We start from the raw sequence: 19,289 nt of genomic DNA, 5'->3' as shown, positions 1-19,289 counted from the left end.
AACTTTCAACCCCTTTTTCACCACCTTAGGGGATGAATTTTCAAAAACGTTGAAATTAGTTTTCTTGTATTTTAATAATATATCTTTTTACGACGTTTTAAATTCCTAGCTTAAAAGAAAACTTTAACCCCATACAAACTTTCATCCCCTTTTTAACCCCCTTAGGGGTTGAATTTGTCAAAATCGCTTCTTATCTCTTGTACACTTTATAAATGCAATCTGGTGTGCAAATTTCAACTTTCTGGCTTTTGTAGTTTCGGCTCTGCGTTGATGAATCAGTCAGTCAGTCAGGACACTTGCATTTATATATATAGAAGATAGATTTAGTCCTGGATTCCCACCCTCCTCTAGTATCGATGGATCCATGGTTACTTCTCATTTAATTTATGAATACTCTAAACCAGCGGTAGGCAAACAGCGGCCCACGAACCTCACACTTGCGGCCCGCGAGCCCCCCTAGCTATTTTGTATATAATATTGTCAAACGACAATGCCTGATAAAGTCATAAATATTAACAAAGTGCGGCCCCTGGCTGCTAAAAGGTTGCCGACCGCTGCTCTAAACTATATGAACTATGAAGTGTCATCGTGACAGTTGGTGTTTTTTTTCTTTTATCTATGGCTGCTCTAAATTCGCGTGTAATTGGCGAGCGAGCGCGATGTGCTGCTGATGATCGAATGGTACTGAAAATAAATTCTTGACCGAATGATGACATATTAAACGACGCATAAAGGGGGTAAAACGTTGCAAATTCGGTCTAAGTGCGTGTAAAAAACAAAGGTTGGTGTCAGAACAGGAATTTTGGTTTATTTTTGTGTGTTTCAACGATTTTTGGATGATTTAAATGGAACCTTACTTTGAAACTTGCTTAGGTTGAGGTGGGCGTTTTTCATCGCCATCCGAAATGGAGCTGAAATTAACAAAAACATTATAAAACATTCGCAAAAGCAAAAAAAGACTAACATATGTCGATTCAAACAAAAAAAAAACATAAATAAAAAAAAGCTTTAAAACAGAAACGTGTGTGAAAATATGAAGTTATAATTTTCTCGTCAAATTTTGGTTAAAATTCAACGTGTGATGAATTTTGGTTAGCATTTAAAGTGTTATATTGAAAACTATGTAGATGAAACTATATGTCATGATAACTGATAACTTATGAATGATATGTTTGTAATATAAATACAGGTTGTTGCAAGTGTACCTAAAAATGATATACATATATATATTATCAGCCGCTTTGTCGCTATCTATTTTATCCAATTAGAAACCGACTTCCAAGATGTTATTATTATTTATATTGTTTTTTTTTATATGATATGAAGCGATATAGATTTAAATGCCTACCATATTTAACCGGTTTCAAGAAAGATACCTACGTAATTTTACCTTAGAACTACGATAGCAATTGAAAATATTGAAACATTTATGTAACTAAATTGATTTTTTTAAGTAGCTATTTACTAGTAGATTGTAAAAAGATTATATAGAAAAACTATTGACTGTTAAGTTTATTACCTATCTCATAATAAATAAAACCATAACATAAAACTATGTATACCTTAGTGTGTTATAATATACTTACCGCCATTTGTACTTATAATTTTATGTGCGCGAAAGTTTAAATAAATAAATAAATAAATAAATATATGTATTCTATAATAAGACATAATACATCTTTATAGATTAGTCTGCTTGCATCAAATACATTGATTGAATCACAACGTAAGCTGAGCGTCGTTTTAAATAAATTTAATTTGATAGTACTACGTCAAAAATACGCATCGTCTTCGATGCGCGAATATTTACTTTGCGTCTCTTCTCCCTTGAGAGTAAATTTAGTTGTAGCCATATAGAATCTTCATCAGTTATCTCATTGTGATTGGGAATCGGCTGGCGTGACGCCAGAGCACGGCTTGTGAGTTCTTAAATAATCGAACGTTTTAAGTTGCTTATTACAGTGCTTTAGGAATTTGGATAATATTAGTAATGTCTTGTAACACAAAACGATATTATGACCAATTTAATGATTCAAAACAATTTTTGACAATTTTTATACAAAAATCTATGTTTCTTTAAGCGGCTTAGAACTTAGAAGCATGTCAGCTGTGAATCAAAAAAGGTAATTAAAATATTTTTCGTTAATGAATCACCTACAATACTATACTAACTTACATTTTTGATATATTGTAATATATATTATTTTATAATATTAGCTTATAATTTAGGTGTATTTGAGTTTGTTTGTATGATTTAGTATCTATATCTAATTCGATTCTATTCAATAAAATTCACCCTCGATCGACATTCCTTCAGCAAATCCCGTTTTCATACAAATTGGCTATCATCATCATCATCATCATCATCATTTCAGCCTATATACGTCCCACTGCTGAGCACAGGCCTCCTCTCATGCGCGAGAGGGCTTGGGCTATAGTCCCCACGCTAGCCCACAGCGGATTGGGGACTTCACATACACCTTTGAATTTCTTCGCAGATGTATGCAGGTTTCCTCACGATGTTTTCCTTCACCGAAAAGCTAGTGGTAAATATCAAATGATATTTCGTACATAAGTTCCGAAAAACTCATTGGTACGAGCCAGGATTTGAACCCCCGACCTCCGGATTGAAAGTCAGACGTCATATCCACTCGGCCACCACTGCTTCCGTCATATCCACTCGGCCACCACTGCTTCTTGCAAATTGGCAAATTGGCTGCAAATTGGCTATATAAAATGATAATTACTTCCTTATAGATATTAAGATGTCAGCTGTCATTATTAGCATAAACTGTTGAAGCTTGACGTTTTACAAAATGGCGTCTTTGAAGTGTCATACGGCCCGATTCGAACTTTAAGATACGTCAAGTAATAGATCTAGAAACGATATGGATTAGATTTGTCAGTGTCAAATGTGACGCGTCTTCAAAAAAACCGAAGTGATCCCATAAGTGTTCCGTAAACAAAGTTTTGTACGGAACACTAATAAAAACGTCACTTTTGAGACTGACACATCTATTCCATATGTGATTAGATATATAGTACACTGAGAGAAAAATCATCACCAGGAATTATAAAACAGTTCTGTACTGGGGGAAAAAATGAAGTTTTAGTAATAATTATGGACGTTTCACTATTTCTGTAAAGTTTATTTATTTCTACAAACAGCTCAGTAATTCCAAATATAATTTCAACAAACAGATAATAGAAATTGCAAGAACTAATAGAAATTGCAAAAGTCAATTTGTTCCTATTAGTTAACTCTCCTTGTCCCCGGATTAAGTTTATTTTTGTAGTTCTAAGTGTGTTTTTGTTGTACTTTTCTCTCAGTGTAGATGTGTCAGTGTCAAAACTGACGTTTTTCTTTGAAGACACGTCACATTTAACACTGACACATCTATTCCATATCGTTTCTAGATCTATTACATGTAAACTGTTGACATGTAAACTGGTTTTATGAATAAAAATGATTATGATTATGATTATGATTATTACTTGACGTATCTTAAAATTCGAATCGGGCAGATAGCGGCTTTATTCGCTAGTCGCCCGTCTCAATGTTATCTTTATTGCACAAAACGTACAAAAAGCGCTTAATGCCATGAAGATTAATGTCTGTTTATTATATTGTTTTGTTGTGTACACTGCTAAATTTATTGCAGTTAAAGTCATTAGATATGGAATTACGGATATTAAGATGTCTTTATAAACGCTTTGCTGTTTATTTATTGTTTATTACACAGCATTCTTTCATCAGCACAGTTACAAGGAATTTTAAAAGATTAATTACAAAGAAAATTTAAATAAATATTATAAAGTATAGTCAAGACTCTTGACTCGCAAATTATCGTAATTAAATTAAATTAATTTTTTATATTCATCAATAAATAACTAAAATATAAATTTTTAAGATTTATTATGGAGAGTTTATTAGAAATTAGTTTTCAATATTTTTATTAAAAAATAAAATTTATTGCGTGTAACGATAATTTAGCTTAAAAATATAGACAATATTTCTTAAATTTACCTTTAAATGACTAAGCGGAATGTTATTTTTAAGTTCGCAAGAAATTTTCGTAGTTCTGTCTCATTGAGGTCCAAAATTGCCACTGATTTTCCACTAACATCAAAATCATAAAATAAATTTAATCGAATGTTTTAATTTTGTATTGTGTGAGAAATTGACGTATTTATGTAACTTTCCACCACTTAAAAAAAACCTATGTCTCATTAAGCGGCTAGTCTTTTTTTGAGAATGGATTTTTATATTTGGAAGTCGGTTTATTTTATTGTTGTGTGTTCTTTCTAGTTTAAAAGTGTAAATGTGTGTGTACAGTTCCAGCAATATTTCCGTTCGTCTTGGAAACAACTAATATTACTGTATTAAAGTCCGTACTGGCGTGTCGAGTTCCGCAGCTCGAGCCCGTCGAAGATGTTCAGATTGTGTTTCCTCGCGTAATCGTTGATGATCATTTTGCCTGGGGACAATGGAAATCGCACAGTTTGAACGTTCGCATGGCGGCGCAGACTGCATTTTGGAGAACCAATCTATGTATAAGTATCTGTCAATAGAAAAGACTTTCTGCCTGATTCCAACTTTAAGATACGACAATTAATAGATCTAGAAACGATATGTATTAGGTGTTAAGTAACGATTTTGTTTGGAGAAACGTCACATTTGACACTGGCATATCTAATCCATATCGTTTCTAGATCTATTAATTGACACATATCTTAAAGTTCGAATCGGGCCGTTTGTCATTCATTTGTTATGACCATGACAGATTAAGGTGGGATATTATTCTTGCTACATAGAGTCCGTCTAACCTAACTTTGCATTGATTTGAACAGAACAAAATGTGGAAATGTGATGACATTTCCACACTTTGCCATTGCAAATGCCATGCCGAGATAGCTTGGTCCGACTGAACTGAACATATTTTTTGAATTTTCAAAAAGTAAAAACTATATATTTTAGTATTTTTCAATCACAAAATGCAGCCTTACAATTGTAATAGACACAATATAAATGGATAAATGGACTGGGAACATTTATTTTATGTAACCTTGTATATAACTAAGACCTAGGTTAAAATATTATGATAATAATATCAAAGAGAATGACTAATCCCAATAATACCTATAGTAGTATACCCTATAATGGACGTGGAACCAGTAATGGGATAAAAAAACATAATTCCTCTAAAATAAGTATCTAAAAGTAGTTTATTAACACTGGCTGTATATTATCATAAATAAGAGTCCTAGAGCTGTTTCAGTTTGAAGTTTCATTAAATTTGGTTGCTTTTTAATAAATTGGCGTCAACCCAAAAAATTTTTGTGTCGCCGAAAAAAAATACCACTACGAATTCTTAACAACTTCGCTAAGAGAGGTGAGTTAATTTATTAAATTTCAATTAATTAATACTTGATGAAAACTAGAACGTGTTTTGTTAATTGCATTTACCATGAGATAAGGTATACAACACACTATGTTGTGACTCCACAGATGTAAAAAAAATAGTGGTATTTGGCCCAATCCCATTATAGGAGCTGTAAAACTGCGTACCTCCTATGATGGGAAAATTGAAAAAATGATGCTTGCCATGCCATTATTTCATGTTTAAACAATACAGAAGTAAAATGTAGTTACGAAATATGTCAATCAGGAGGTATTCTCGGACTTATACACGGATAAATTAATATCGTTTTTCCAAACTTTTATTTAACTTGCCCTGTTAGTTAGTGTGGGTCCAATGTTGGTAGCTGAATTTGAGCTACTTTTTGATTTCCGATTCAGTTGAATTTTGTTGAAGTACGTAATTAAGTATGCAAATCAGATGATAATGCAATATTATGATAACATGGACCTAATCTGATGATGGAGACAGGAGGCGGCCATGGGAACTTTATTGCAATAAACCCTAACTAATTGTGTTTGGGCATATTAGAATTGTCTCGATGGATCTAATACAATAATAATTGGCTGTGGAAAGAAAAATACATTCAGCGATAAAAGCTATACCAAAAATTGATTTTTTTGCCGTAACTTATTCCCCATTTCAATATTTTATACTGATAGAGCAATGCCCATTATAGGGGGCCCATTACTGGATCCACGTCCATTACCGGGGGCCCATTACTGGAGATTTGGTGTCCATGACTGGAGAAAAAAAGCATAGTTTTAATTTGTTAAATATGTGGAAACTAATTGCTGTATCTTTGATACAACACGCCTAAAACATGAAAGACGGATAGGACTTTCATCTTTTAACACGCTAAGCGGTAGACCATTTACATGTATACGGGAAATATCATAAATGCTCCAAATTTCCTCTTAAATGTCCCATGACTGGTGCTGTTACTATAGTTTCCCCTCTGGGTTGGAACTTGGAAGGTCAGATGGCAGTCGCTTTCGTAAAAACTAGTGCCTACGTCAATTCTTAGGATTAGTTGTCAAGCTCACCACAGGCTCCCATGAGCCGTGGCAAAATGCCAGGATAACGCGAGGAAGAAGAATATCAAAGAAAATTTAATATAGAGGTGGATTTTCAAAGTAATGTTTGTAGCCACAGTAAATACTGCCATCTTTCGACACTTGATTAAAACTTTTAGAACGTCATTTGACTTTGATCCTTGTCCTTTCACTGATAGTGATATCTATTGTGTTAAATGGCAAAGAGTGTCGCCATCTACACCAGCGTAGGCCAAAGGTATGGCGTCATCGCTTGAAAACCATACCTAAAATGGAGCCATATCTTTTGCTCGTGTAGATGGCGACACTTTTTCACAAACAATCAAAGTCAAGAACAAGGATCAGAGTCAATAAACGTTCTAAAAGTTTTAATCAAGTGTCGAAAGATGGCAGTAAAGGAGAATGGGCAAAAATAAAACGCAACAACTTATTATATCAAGCGTATTATGAAAAATAACTGCTTATGTGCGCAACTTTTTTTTGTATATAGCTCGGTCCCTGCAAGTTGTCTAAGGTTGGTGCCATACAATAAAATGATACTACGATTAAGAGCTTTAAAACGACATATATCTCAACAGTATACATCCATGGGACACTGCCCATACTAAAGTGCCCATTCTCCTTTAATGTGGCTACAAAAATTGCTTGGACAATCCGCCTCTATACCAAAATCTCTTTGATAATTTAATTCATTCGAGTTTTGTCGTCTATTAGAGAAAAGTTTCCTAACATAACTCTGGTAACGATATATAAGTACAGGATAAATTTTTTATGAAGGGTAAGTACAGACATCTCTAGAGTCGGACCAAGCTAACTCTGCACGACAATTGCAATAGCAAAGTGTGGCAGTGTCATCATTAATGTCAAATTTCTATGAAAACGTGACGTTAATAATGATACACCTTATAACCAGCAATAATTTCTTACTCTTCAAAGGCCGCAAAAATATGTGACACGCGCTCTTATGAGTCTACAAATAAGATCGTGTCAGATATTTTTGCTGCCTTCATTGTGTAACATTATGCAGGTGACTGTACTGTTCAAATCGGTGCAAAGTTAGCTTAGACGCACTCTAATATTTTAAAATACGATTAATAGATCAAAATATAGAGCTAGCAGCAATGACTTACAACTTCTGTGGCCACACGTCAAAACTTGCCAAGACAAATGCAACTTTGTTTTGTTAAAATAAAGATTCAAAATACAATGGAATGGGACCCCTTTTTATAGGTCTCTGGGCGACTAGAGGATAAGGCGAAAAAGCGAAATAGGAGACTGTGGTGAATGGTCAAAAGCACTTGATATAATATCCATAGGATAGGACACACATATTCAGTGCAAAAATGCTTGTGTCGCATACGCATAGAGTTGAACCAAGTAAAATCTGCACCGATTTTGATAGGGGGCTGTCCATTAATTACGTCATCGATTTTTGACCCCCCCCCCTAAAATCATCCAAAAATCATGCTTCGAATGACCCCGTTTCCTCCTACGTCATGCTACCATCATCCGATGTCCAGCCAGACCCCCTCCCCTAATTTGAAATGACGTAATTTATGAATAGCCGGGAATAGCAGGGTTACCACCTGCAATATTGATTCACCAGTGTGTGGCACTAGAGTTAGACGAAGATAAATCTATATCGATTTTGATAGCACACGCAGTGCAAGTGTTATCTGAACTTCTATGAATTGAATTCATTGAATATTCTATGAAATGACGTATAAATAACACTTGCACTGCGTGTGCTATCAAAATCGATATAGATTTATCTTCGTCTAACTCTAGTGCCACACACTGGTGAATCAATATTGCAGGTGGTAACCCTTACTCCAGTGTCAAGCACCAGGATATTTACATAAATTAGATATGTGACAACATTTGGCACCTCGCCATTGATTGCCAGACGGCTTATTTATTTAACATTTCAATCGCCTTATTTAGTGGACACATTTATCCTCTAGCCCAGAGGCCTTTAAAAAGGTCTCTCATTTCATTATATTTTGAATATTTATTTTGACAAATAAAACTTGCATTTGTCGTGGCAAGTTTTGACCTTCACTGTCAATTTTGATTGTCTTGAAACATTTTAATTAAAGAACTTTTTTTCTGTGTATAAACGTATTCTACCTACTCTTTTCTTTGTACTTCAACGGAGCTAAAAGACCCTAAATCACATGTTCCGAATCCATTTCCCCAACATTCGCATGCGCAGCAATACATACCTATGTATATGTATTTATATTATAAAGTGAAAAAATAAGAAGCCATATACCTAGCATACCACTATTTCATCTAGTCCTTCGTTATTAGCGTGTACATTCGTTAATCTTGCATGAGGTCTCGAGGTCGGAGCCAGCTTGAGACGCATCAGCACCAGCAGCATCAGCTGTAGTAACTCCAGCAGCTTCTTACCTCGTCATTCCGCGAAGCTTGGAAGTCGGAGCCGGCCTGAGGAAGACCAGCGGCACCATCCAGCTGTGACCTTGACTTATCTCAAGTGTTCCAACCCGCCTCTATCCCAACTTGCTTACCTTCATAAATCTTGTGTGACATAAAGACCTCTGCACGAATCCCAGGGCTTTACTCGGACCAAAGTACCCTGCGTTTTCGTAATAGTTTCGCATCCGTCGAGTTTCCCCATATCAATACCCCGTATGACGTAATCGAATGGAAGTGAGCGTAGTATATCGATCTAAAAGTATCACTATCAGAAGCGGCATCAACAGCGGTGGCTGAATAACAGCGTCCGTTGCTAGAAGTCCTACAGACAGCAGCAGAGAGAGGTGACCACCCCCCTGCATAAAAGTTTGTTTACAGGGGGGTCACCTACCTCTGCTTCACTTTCTAGCACATTATATAATATTTTGGTGGATTAGCCCTTTGAATAAGTTTGAAAATATTATTAGCAATCTTAAAGTTAAACTTACCTTCATCAATCTTCCGCGAGGCCTCCTCCAGGTCGGAGCCAGCATAGTTGAGGATGACCAGCACGAGCGGCATCATCTCCCAGCTGTAGTGGAACTTTTCCAGCAGTTTGTGGCAGTTTTCTACCAGTGAGTCCAGGGCCACTGGAACAATGAGATATTCTAATGCATTTTACATTTTTTTTATTCTTTTTTTTTATTTACCATTTTAATTCCAATTTAAGGGTTCCGTTCCAACTCCAATACCATTTTAAGGGTTCCGTTCCGTATCCAAAGGGCATAAACGGGACCCCTATTATAGACTCCACTACCCGTCTGTCTGTCTGTCCGTCCGTCTATCTACCAGGCTGTATCTCATGAACCGTGATATTTATGTTGCCGCTATAACAACAAATACTAAAAAGTACGGAACCCTCGGTGGGCGAGTCCAACTCTAACTTGTCCATCTTCATTAGGTGCCATTTTTTCATATGTATCGTAATAATAAAAATCTGCCCATTTCTAATATGTACATTAAATAGGAAATGGTATAGGATATCTATCTATCTATCTATACATATAATAAAGCTGTAGAGGGTCGAAAGTCTGTACATGGAAGATATTTGAAAAAAAGTTGGCTGGGGATACTTAGAATCGATAACAGAACACGTTCCAACAGTTTTTAGAATTTTTGTCTGTTTATCTGTTTGTCTGTTTATTTGAACGCGCATCACGTGAAAACGGCTGAACGGATTTTGATACAAACTTTACTAATCTGTCGAGAAAATCTCCGGCCAGGTTATAGGCTATAAAAATTCAACCCTTAAAAGGGGGGGTAGCCACAACACTCGCTTGATTTAAGTTTGCCCCTGAATCTTATGGCGCTACGTAGGAAGGAGGGGCAAACTTTTTTCAAATATGTGCTACCACTATTGAGTACCCTGGTAAACTAACAGATGGCGCTGAATTTAATACGTAGTGACATGAATAGCCACCGAGGAAGGTTTTTGCCAAATTAACTCTAAGTTTAGATGAGAGGGTACGGACATCATCACATTTAACTGAATAATTATGTCGATTTAATAATATACAACAAAATTAAACGACAGTAAATTAATTACCCCTCATTGCACAGTGCCATCTTTTTCACTACTACCCGAAAAAAAGAGAGAGAGTGTGTATTGTGTTTTCAGCGTTCGTTTTTGTATGTAGGTATATATTTATTTATCTGAGTTTCTTTATTACAACTTCTGAATGCCTTAACCTTAGCCCGACGTACGTGACACGCTGTACGCTTACCAAAGCCGTAGCCATAGTCAAACCTTCGGACCAGTAAGCAGCCGGATTAACCAATAAGCAAAACAAGTACGTGCTTAGGGCACCATCGTTCAGGGGGGGCACCAAAATGCCGGGTTGAAAAAGTAGAACAAATTTTAAAATTGGGGACAGACACATCGTTTTTACCACACGATTTTTTTTAGCTGTCCAAAAGCTAATTTGCAAAAATAATGGCGCGAACTTCTTTGGGAAATAATCGGTAGCAGAAGAGTCGTGATTACATGCATAGATTCGATTTCAGCCCACTCTTTTGCGGTTCGGCGTTAGGTCTTATGCGAGGCCTTCTGCCTTACGGCAAAGTTGATCTTCTGCCTTAATTACACTTGGGCGTGGATCCAGATCCAAGCTTTCCTCTTTCGCAGCTGGACCTACTGCCTTGCTCACACTTCGCCAATTCAATTCACTTGGTCAATTCCAAGCTTTGCTTTCTTGCATCTTTTATGCATAAAAACAACCTCGCTGAGATCCTAAAATATCGAGCCCTATGCGAAGCTAGGCTGATAGAAAACTGTCCCATCCCTTCTTTGTATGAAATCCTGGATTCGCGCCTGGTTGGGACTAAAAGTAAAATTGCGTTTTTATATCGAAACATTTTCGCGCTCGCTTCGCTCGCGTTTTCAATCACTTTCTAAGATATGATAAAGGTGCCATTCGGGTGGCGACTGCAGCAGCATTACTCTGTTACAACGTTACTGCTGCAGCACTATCGATTTTCGTGATAAAATGATGTGACTGATTTCCATACTAAAAGTAAAAATGTACAACTGTCTATCAAATTGCGTTTTTTTATCGAAAAATTTTCCCGCTCGCTTCGCTCGCGTTTTCAATTACATTCTCACCTAAGATATGATAAAGGTGACATTCGGGTGGCGACTGCAGCAGCATTACTCTGTTACAACGTTACTGCTGCAGCACTATCGATTTTCGTGATAAAATGATATGACTGATTTCCATACTAAAAGTAAAAATGTACAATTGTCTATCAAATTGCGTTTTTTTATCGAAAAATTTTCCCGCTCGCTTCGCTCGCGTTTTCAATTTCATTCTCACCTAAGATATGATAAAGGTGACATTCGGGTGGCGAATGCAACAGCATTAGGTACTCTGTTGCAACATTACTGCTGCGGCACTGTCAATTTTCGTGATAAAATGATGTGACTGATTTCCATTCTCAGCTGTAATGTTGCAATGAACTTCACTCAATTTACCAAAAAAAATAATTTAATCTTAATGACCCTAGGGAGAGGAGGCACCATGGTCTAGAAATGCTTAGGGCATCAAAATATCTTTATCCGGCACTGCTTCGGACTTAACCCGACGTACGTGTCGCGCTGTACGCGTTTCAAAGCCGGGCGCCTTCGGCGCCCCCATACTCAAAGCGTCGGGAGTAGCCCGACGTACGTGGCGCGCTGTACGTGTACGCGTTCCAAAGCCGGGACCTACGGCACCCTCATACTAAAAGTGTCGGGCGTAGACCGACGTACGTGACACGCTGTACGCGTTCCAAAGCAGGGCGCCTCCGGCGCCCTCATACTCCGAGCGTCGGGCGTAACGTACGCGTTTCAAAGCTGGGCGTCTTCGGCGCCCTCATACTAAAAGAGTCGGGCGTAGACCGACGTACGTGATACGCTGTACGCTTGCCAAAGTTGGGCGCCGAAGGCACCCTCATACTCAAAGCGTCGGGCTACGCCAAACGCACGTAGCACGCTGTACGCGTTCCAAAGCCGATCGGCGCCCTCATACTAAAAGTGTCGGGCGTAGACCGACGTACGTGATACGCTGTACGCGTTCCAAAGCCGGGCGCCTCCCTCATACTCAAAGCGTCGGGCGTAACCCGACGTACCTGACACGCTGTACGCTTGCCAAAGTTGGGAGCCGAAGGCACCCTCATACTCAAAGCGTCGGGCTAAGCCCGACGCACGTGGCGCGCTGAATGCGTTCCAAAGCCGGGCTTCTTCGGCGCCCTCATACTAAAAGAGTCGGGAATTGCGCGACGTATGTGGCGCACTGCACGCGGTCCAAAGCTAGGCGACTTCGACTTTCTCATACTAAAAGAGTCGGGCGTAGTCGGACTACTACAAATCGCGCTCTAAAAAGTATGAAACAATAAGATAGAATTATTTTAAGAAATTATCATGCAGGAAATTATAAATGTCATAATTTTTTGAATAAAAAAATACAGCGTAATGTAATTTACTATTTTTTATATATTTAGCAGCTTACTGACACAAACCGAAATCCACGCGGGCGGAGCCGCGGGCACAGCTAGTATCCAATAAGGTTCAAATAAAAACAATTCTTATAAGTTATAAGAAGTACTTAACCTAACACTTCAATGACTGAATTGTAACGCTCCAAATTACGCCTTAATGGCCCTTAAAATACTTCGCAGAACCGTCATACGTCACTATGACTTAAGTTAGGCCTTGTTTATGTTAATTGTTATAAACAAAATGAAGTGACTGTGAAACTGGACCGCTTGTTTATTTATAAAAATAAACACTCAAATTGTTCCTGGTAGCACTTTGTTAATACGATAGTGGACCGGTTCTTCGTACAAACGTAGCCCCCATTTCCCTTCCCTCTTAAGGAGCTGTTTCCTTAGATACTGAACATTAAGTGGCCGTTCCATACTGCTATATGGTTCATTAGTGGCAATGACAATTCAAACATCAAACAAAATAGCTGTACGGATATGATGGTCGTTTTTGTCTACGTGACAGCGTGATAAAACGGTCTCCGTCACTTTCTACATATACCGCGGAGTTAAAAAGTGGCAGTTATTTTATCACGTGGATAAACGTGGATAAAGCGATCCATAATACGCCTACTGGTTATTTCCTAAAACAGCAAAAACTAAAGAGATGTAGTTAGAGTTAGAGTGACATTCCATTTCCAACTGCAGCTGCAATACTGTTCATTTTACTATGGAAATTGACAATGACAGCGACGCGTTTCCATAGTAAAATGAACAGTATTGCAGCTGCAGTTGGAAATGGAATGTCACTCTTAGACTATTTTCGAAATCCGATGTTCGCGGTAGCCCCCTTGACTGGTCGTCATACTGCGGTAACTGAGTAAATAACTTCAACAGAGCCCATCAAAGTACTTCATAAAATCAAACAAGTATTAGATACTCTCAACTATATCATTCTATCCGACGATTCAGTTCATGGCAGCATAAAAAGTCTTCACCGAGACACAAAATCCATAAAATAACTGAAAGAACCCCACACAGTTGCGAACAAAAAGCAAAACAAAGACATCGACAATAGACGACCATAAACAAGGATTAAGAAACATAATCGACGCGGCACATCACTAGCGCAGATAACTTATCCACTAGACGGTTCATGTAGGTACGGTGGTACTGGTGCTTGACGCGGTCCCAGTACATGTCATCTTGAAACTTAAGTCATTGTCAATAGAGGTGAGAACAGGGTGTCATCTATTGGGCATTAGCATGTCGAGCACTAGTACCATGGTACTACATTTGTACTAAAATTAATTGCTAACCTGTTTTGTTTAAGACTTACCTACCTATTTAACTAAATGTCTAATGACAGGAAACACTTTCTGTCTCTCTTCTTAGAAGTTTAGTTACAGTTGGTGTACTTACATATTACATAAAAACATTAGAATGGGTTGGCTAATTAAATATTTTCTATTCTATTTTATGTATTTAAGAGTCTGACCAGCGGATCTTATCACAAAAAAAGATAAACAAGTTTTTAATACTTAGGTACACAACTAATTAGAACAACAACAATTCTACACAACCCAACAACACACACACAACAATTCTACAATAATAACAAACCAATAATAATTGCGACAATTCTAACAAAACCCAATGAGTTGCCATCATCAGATCAGATCGAAGCCATCACGGTATTACATTGCCATCTGTGTTTTACAGGTATGCCAAATGTCAGCTCAACCGGACACCAACAAATGGCCTATAAAAGCAAATTACATACATGGTTACTTACGAACATTGTATGTTTAATAAAAGTTTGTAAGAAAGCCTTACCTGACTATAAAATTTATAGAAACTGATAGCCCAGTTACAACACCCATGCGTGCTAGTCACAGACAAGACATCCACCAGACTGAGCTTAGTCGCGCTACCCCCTCTGCCACGCATACGGTAATTTTACTCCATTTTCGAGTCGAAAGTGTCTTTGTGTGACGCCCGTGTCTTTGAACGGACCAATCACGGCACGGGACTTCGCTCACCTCGTTCCGCGCACCTCCGCATTTTTGGCATCATCGGTTGCATGAAATAAGTCTTCAAACGTTGCACAATGCGCAGTCTACGGGGGAAAGACTATGATCACTTCACTAGTCATAAAATAGAGTCAGAAGGTCGCGCATCGCCGGACATTGACGTTTTACGACGTGCCTTTGCCTTTGTCAGTCTCTAAAAACCTATTCAACGTCAGAACGGACACTTGGTCACGCTCTTAAGCCATGGAAATGTGTTGAAACCACAGAGTTGATAGATGGGCAGAGGTACGTACAATCGCTGGGATTTCATAATCGCCGTTTCCTTATGTTTACGCGCGACACATCAGCTCAGAGGGCCTACCGCGAACCACTTTCGACGTGTTGCCTCCCTGTCACACTTACGTACGAATTTACAAGTGCGACAGAAAGGCAACACGTCGAACGTGGTTCACGGTAGGCCCTCTGGTGGCATGAGCTTTCTCTACCAAAAATGTGGGAGGTCGTGCCGCTCACGCATCGGCCTCCACAGTCACGTTGTCTAAACAGTTATGCATAAATCGTCTGCAATAGACGCAAAGGCCTGTGATGATGATGATGACCCGTGACACGCATACATTCATAACTCGAGGTCGAGCAGTATATGGCTCAAACCCCATGAGTGTTTTTTTTATAATATGTATAGGAGGCAAACTAGCAAACGAATCGTCTGATGTTAAGCAATTACCGTCGCACATGGACACCTGCATCACCAAAGGGGTTCCAAGCGCGTTGCTTTCCTTTAAGGTGGGAGTGCGCTCTTTTCTTCAAGGTTTGAAGACTTTGAAGGCCGTATTGGTCTGGTGACATCGCAGGTGACAGTTCATTCCACACAGTTTAGCTATGCGAGGCAGAAAGTGTCTGGAAGACAGTTGAGGACTGCCAACCATCTAAGTGATGAAGATGGATATGTGTGCGTGTGAAATCGGCTTGTTATGAGTTATGAGTCCATAATTTTGTCTTAAAAGTCCTCAGCAAGCTCGGCCGAATTTCACCTTCCCGTATGGTTTGTATAAACGGCGTTTTGTTCTCATTTTAAAACTACGTGTTGGATTGTAATGAAACTTTGCACACAATGACATGAGGTATATCTAGTTCTGTAATTAGTTTATATTATAGGTCCAGTTTATAAAACAAACGAAATAGAGCAAAAACAAGTCTTACTTGTATGATAAACTTAAATTCGCTGTATTTTTTATATATTTTTCGCGGTATCTGAAGCTGCATAAACTAGGTAATTACAGAACTAGATATACCTTATCCTATTGTAACTACAAAGTTTCAGATAAATCTAGCTAGTCTTTTAAAATTAAAGCGATCTCTTAAGCGATCCTCTGTCTATATCTCAACTCTGTGGCTAAAACTTAAAATGTTTCACTTGAATAGCAAAAGATATAAAGTTAGCTATGGTTATGGAACTAATCGCGAAGTTTCTAGTTTAACCTCTAGCCGCCCATACGTCAAACCTTGCCAAGCAAAACGAAATTTTATTTTGTCAACACAAAGTTCAAATTAGAATGGAACGGAGACCTTTTTATAGGTCTCTGGGCGGCTAGAGGTTATAGCGACGTGTCATATGTAGTATTAGACGCGTTGGATGCGCAATGTTTGTTTAACTACCTGTAATAAAACTAAAGACGATATACACGTAGATATCTCAAGAATTTATATGGAATGTATGCATGTATCCCCAATGCCATACACGGATAAGTTCGATTTTTGATTTTAATTAAATACATATGTATCTCTTCCTGTTTCTTTTTCTATGTAAAATTAGTCATGTAAATACTTTAGTGCATACTAAAATGGGTAAGTATACAAGCTACTCAATCTGTAGGTACCTACTCTACTTAATATTCTTAAGAACAACTTCAAATAAAAATGTGCTACTCCACTAGGTAACAAAGGAATGCCCCAAATAAGAACGCCGTATCGTAGCACAGACAATACGTAGCCATGGTAGCTTTCTAAGTTCAGGAGGCAATTGTTTTGTTTTTTAAGTTGGGACCTGGACGGTAAGATTTTTTTAAATAAATTATTGAAGTCGGAGCTCTTTAATGAGTCTTTTAAGCGCAATTTAAAAGGACTCGAGCATTCGGATAAAGACTTCCTATTTGGTTTTTATACAGCTTTGGCATTCCACGTGTTTGGCATTAACAGAATTTGGCAATACACGTCTTTGGCGTTTCGCTTATAAATAGCGTTTTGCGTTTTTTTGCTAAAGGATTTTTTTGTAAGTTTTATCTGAATGAACACTAAGGAAAAAAAATAGGCATTATTGACCTAAACCTAACCCATGAATATAGGTATATCTGTATGGAGACAATGCGTTTAAGAATTTATTTTACGTAATATAAGACCTCTCTTTAAAGGACTCAAGTCTTTACAAAAGACTCAGAAATAAAATTAAGAACTCAAGTTTCTACTTAAGACGAAACAGGAGCTGAGTTTAAATATTTTAGGTAAATATACCCGTCTCGCTAACGGAAGCGGCTCTTAAAACTAGTGCGATAAGGACACGGCGAAAAATCCTGCGTAAAAATCTCAAAAATCGAGGTTTCGTACTGGACTGTTTCCTCCTCCAAAACTTAACCTAACCAAATTTAGCCATTTTGGCCATTTTTGTAGGCTCTAGCGCCTTAAAAAACCAAAATATAAAAAAAAGCAAAACGGTCCGACACAGATATTGACAATATTAATCTGTGTTGAAAAAATCATTACTCTAGCATCAAAACTCGCGGAGGAAACAGTCGAGTACGTTTGTATGGAGAAATGACCACTCCTGTTGGCTCTTAATGACTATAGTCTGAAAAACTGAGTCGAGTTCCAATAAAGCACAGAACTCAAAGGACTTGAGTCTTAACCAACACTAGCCTAATCCCAGCTGTAATATAGGTACCTACCTAAAGGGACCCACTGATTAACAGTCCGCCGGACGGTATCGGCCTGTCAGTTAGAACAAAATTTTGACAGTTCCGAACAACTGACAGGCCGATACCGTCCGGCGGACTGGTTAATCAATGGGCCCCTTAAGCCAGGAAATTAGAAGAGAACAAAAGACATGCGAAGATTGCGACGGAAGATATTTCTTTGGTTTAATTTTATCTTAATCACTCTGAATTGTATATTGTGTAAAAATTCAATATACTTAAAATCAATTTGGCATCAGCCCTCTCCTATACCTACAACAATAAATAAATTGTAATCGGTCTAAATCTAAAATTGCCCGGATTGGCGCGCTTCGGTGAAAAGACACATTTATTTATTTTTTTACTCAGGCAAAATAAAGTCATAATTTTTCTCAACCCGCAAAAAATAAAAATGATTGATCCCCACAAGCCATAACCTGTGCAAACTAAAATCACCATTAAAACGTATTTGAAATTTACGATTTAGAAAATGTATAAAATAAAGTGCAGCCATGACCGACAAAATTAATGCGGTCGTAAATCTCGACTTGTAGTTTAAAATGTCGTTTATATGTTTATTTTAAATGGAAACGTGGACATAAATTACTGTTTATTATTGGCTTTCAATACTATTAGTACCTACTTCGCAATGTTATAAGAAATATAAGTACCAATGCCAATACATACCTAGGTATGTTTAAAGATTTTTATGCCCAGGAAAAACCGCTTTAATATTATTACTTACGTAAGTACGTAAATAACTATTCTAGTAAGTATCTAAGTATGACCAATTACCTATGTAATGTATTTATTAATTTTAAGTTGTTAATATTATTATAAAGTATATAATGTTCCGTAACGAAGTTATACATTTACAAAAAGCTCGTTATCTACGTTAAAAACAATAACAACATAATAATTATCAAGTTAATAACCAAATTAGTTATAATTGTAACGGTATCCGTAACGTTAACAACTTAACAGCAATTAAAGAAATCTACAACGACGCAGTAAGTCGTTACGTAGTACGCAGAATAATGGAGCGAGTTCGCATCACTACGTGCGGCGCGGCGGCCAATGAGCGCGCACCGTCACGCCTACCGCGGCCGCGATTGGTCGAACGTGTAACTTTGAATATAGAACCGCTTTTTTTTCTAACGCCTTCGCGGCTGCAGCAAGGCAAGCAGCTTGCGCGGAAGGGAGAGGTGCGCCTCCGCGCCGAGCGGACCGTAACGATCCACGCACAGTATAAAATCCTACGGCGCGATTCGGGAAATGAATTAGAGATGCACTAGATCAGGACCCCTATTCGACAAGCGACGTTTGACGTATCTTGTTGATCTCCCGTTGATGTGGGAAAAATCATAAGTTCTCGAATACGTACTGACATTGTAC

The 19,289-nt window shown here is 37.8% G+C and overlaps 1 protein-coding gene across 5 annotated transcripts in view; it reads right to left on the bottom strand.

Moving 5' to 3' along the window:
* LOC134673250 (protein doublesex-like) overlaps positions 1 to 19,289 on the bottom strand; it is a 313,376-nt gene that overhangs the window by 204,184 nt on the left and 89,903 nt on the right. For 2 of the 5 annotated variants that reach the window (XR_010099441.1, XR_010099442.1), the window contains exons 2-4: positions 9,406 to 9,546; positions 4,380 to 4,478; positions 858 to 911 (exon numbers count right to left, since the gene is read on the bottom strand). Coding sequence is in view for 2 of the 5 variants with exons in the window: in XM_063531214.1 (XP_063387284.1) it covers positions 858 to 911; positions 4,397 to 4,478; positions 9,406 to 9,546 (277 nt within the window). In the remaining 3 variants the exon portion in view is untranslated. The remainder of the gene's footprint in view (positions 1 to 857; positions 912 to 4,379; positions 4,479 to 9,405; positions 9,547 to 19,289) is intronic. The other 3 variants (XR_010099440.1, XM_063531214.1, XM_063531213.1) reach the window with 2 other exon arrangements.

The sequence above is a fragment of the Cydia fagiglandana genome, chromosome 18, assembly GCF_963556715.1.
Source record: "Cydia fagiglandana chromosome 18, ilCydFagi1.1, whole genome shotgun sequence".
NCBI classification, from domain to species: Eukaryota; Metazoa; Arthropoda; class Insecta; order Lepidoptera; family Tortricidae; genus Cydia; species Cydia fagiglandana.
This window is presented reverse-complemented; position numbering and strand designations above follow the sequence as displayed.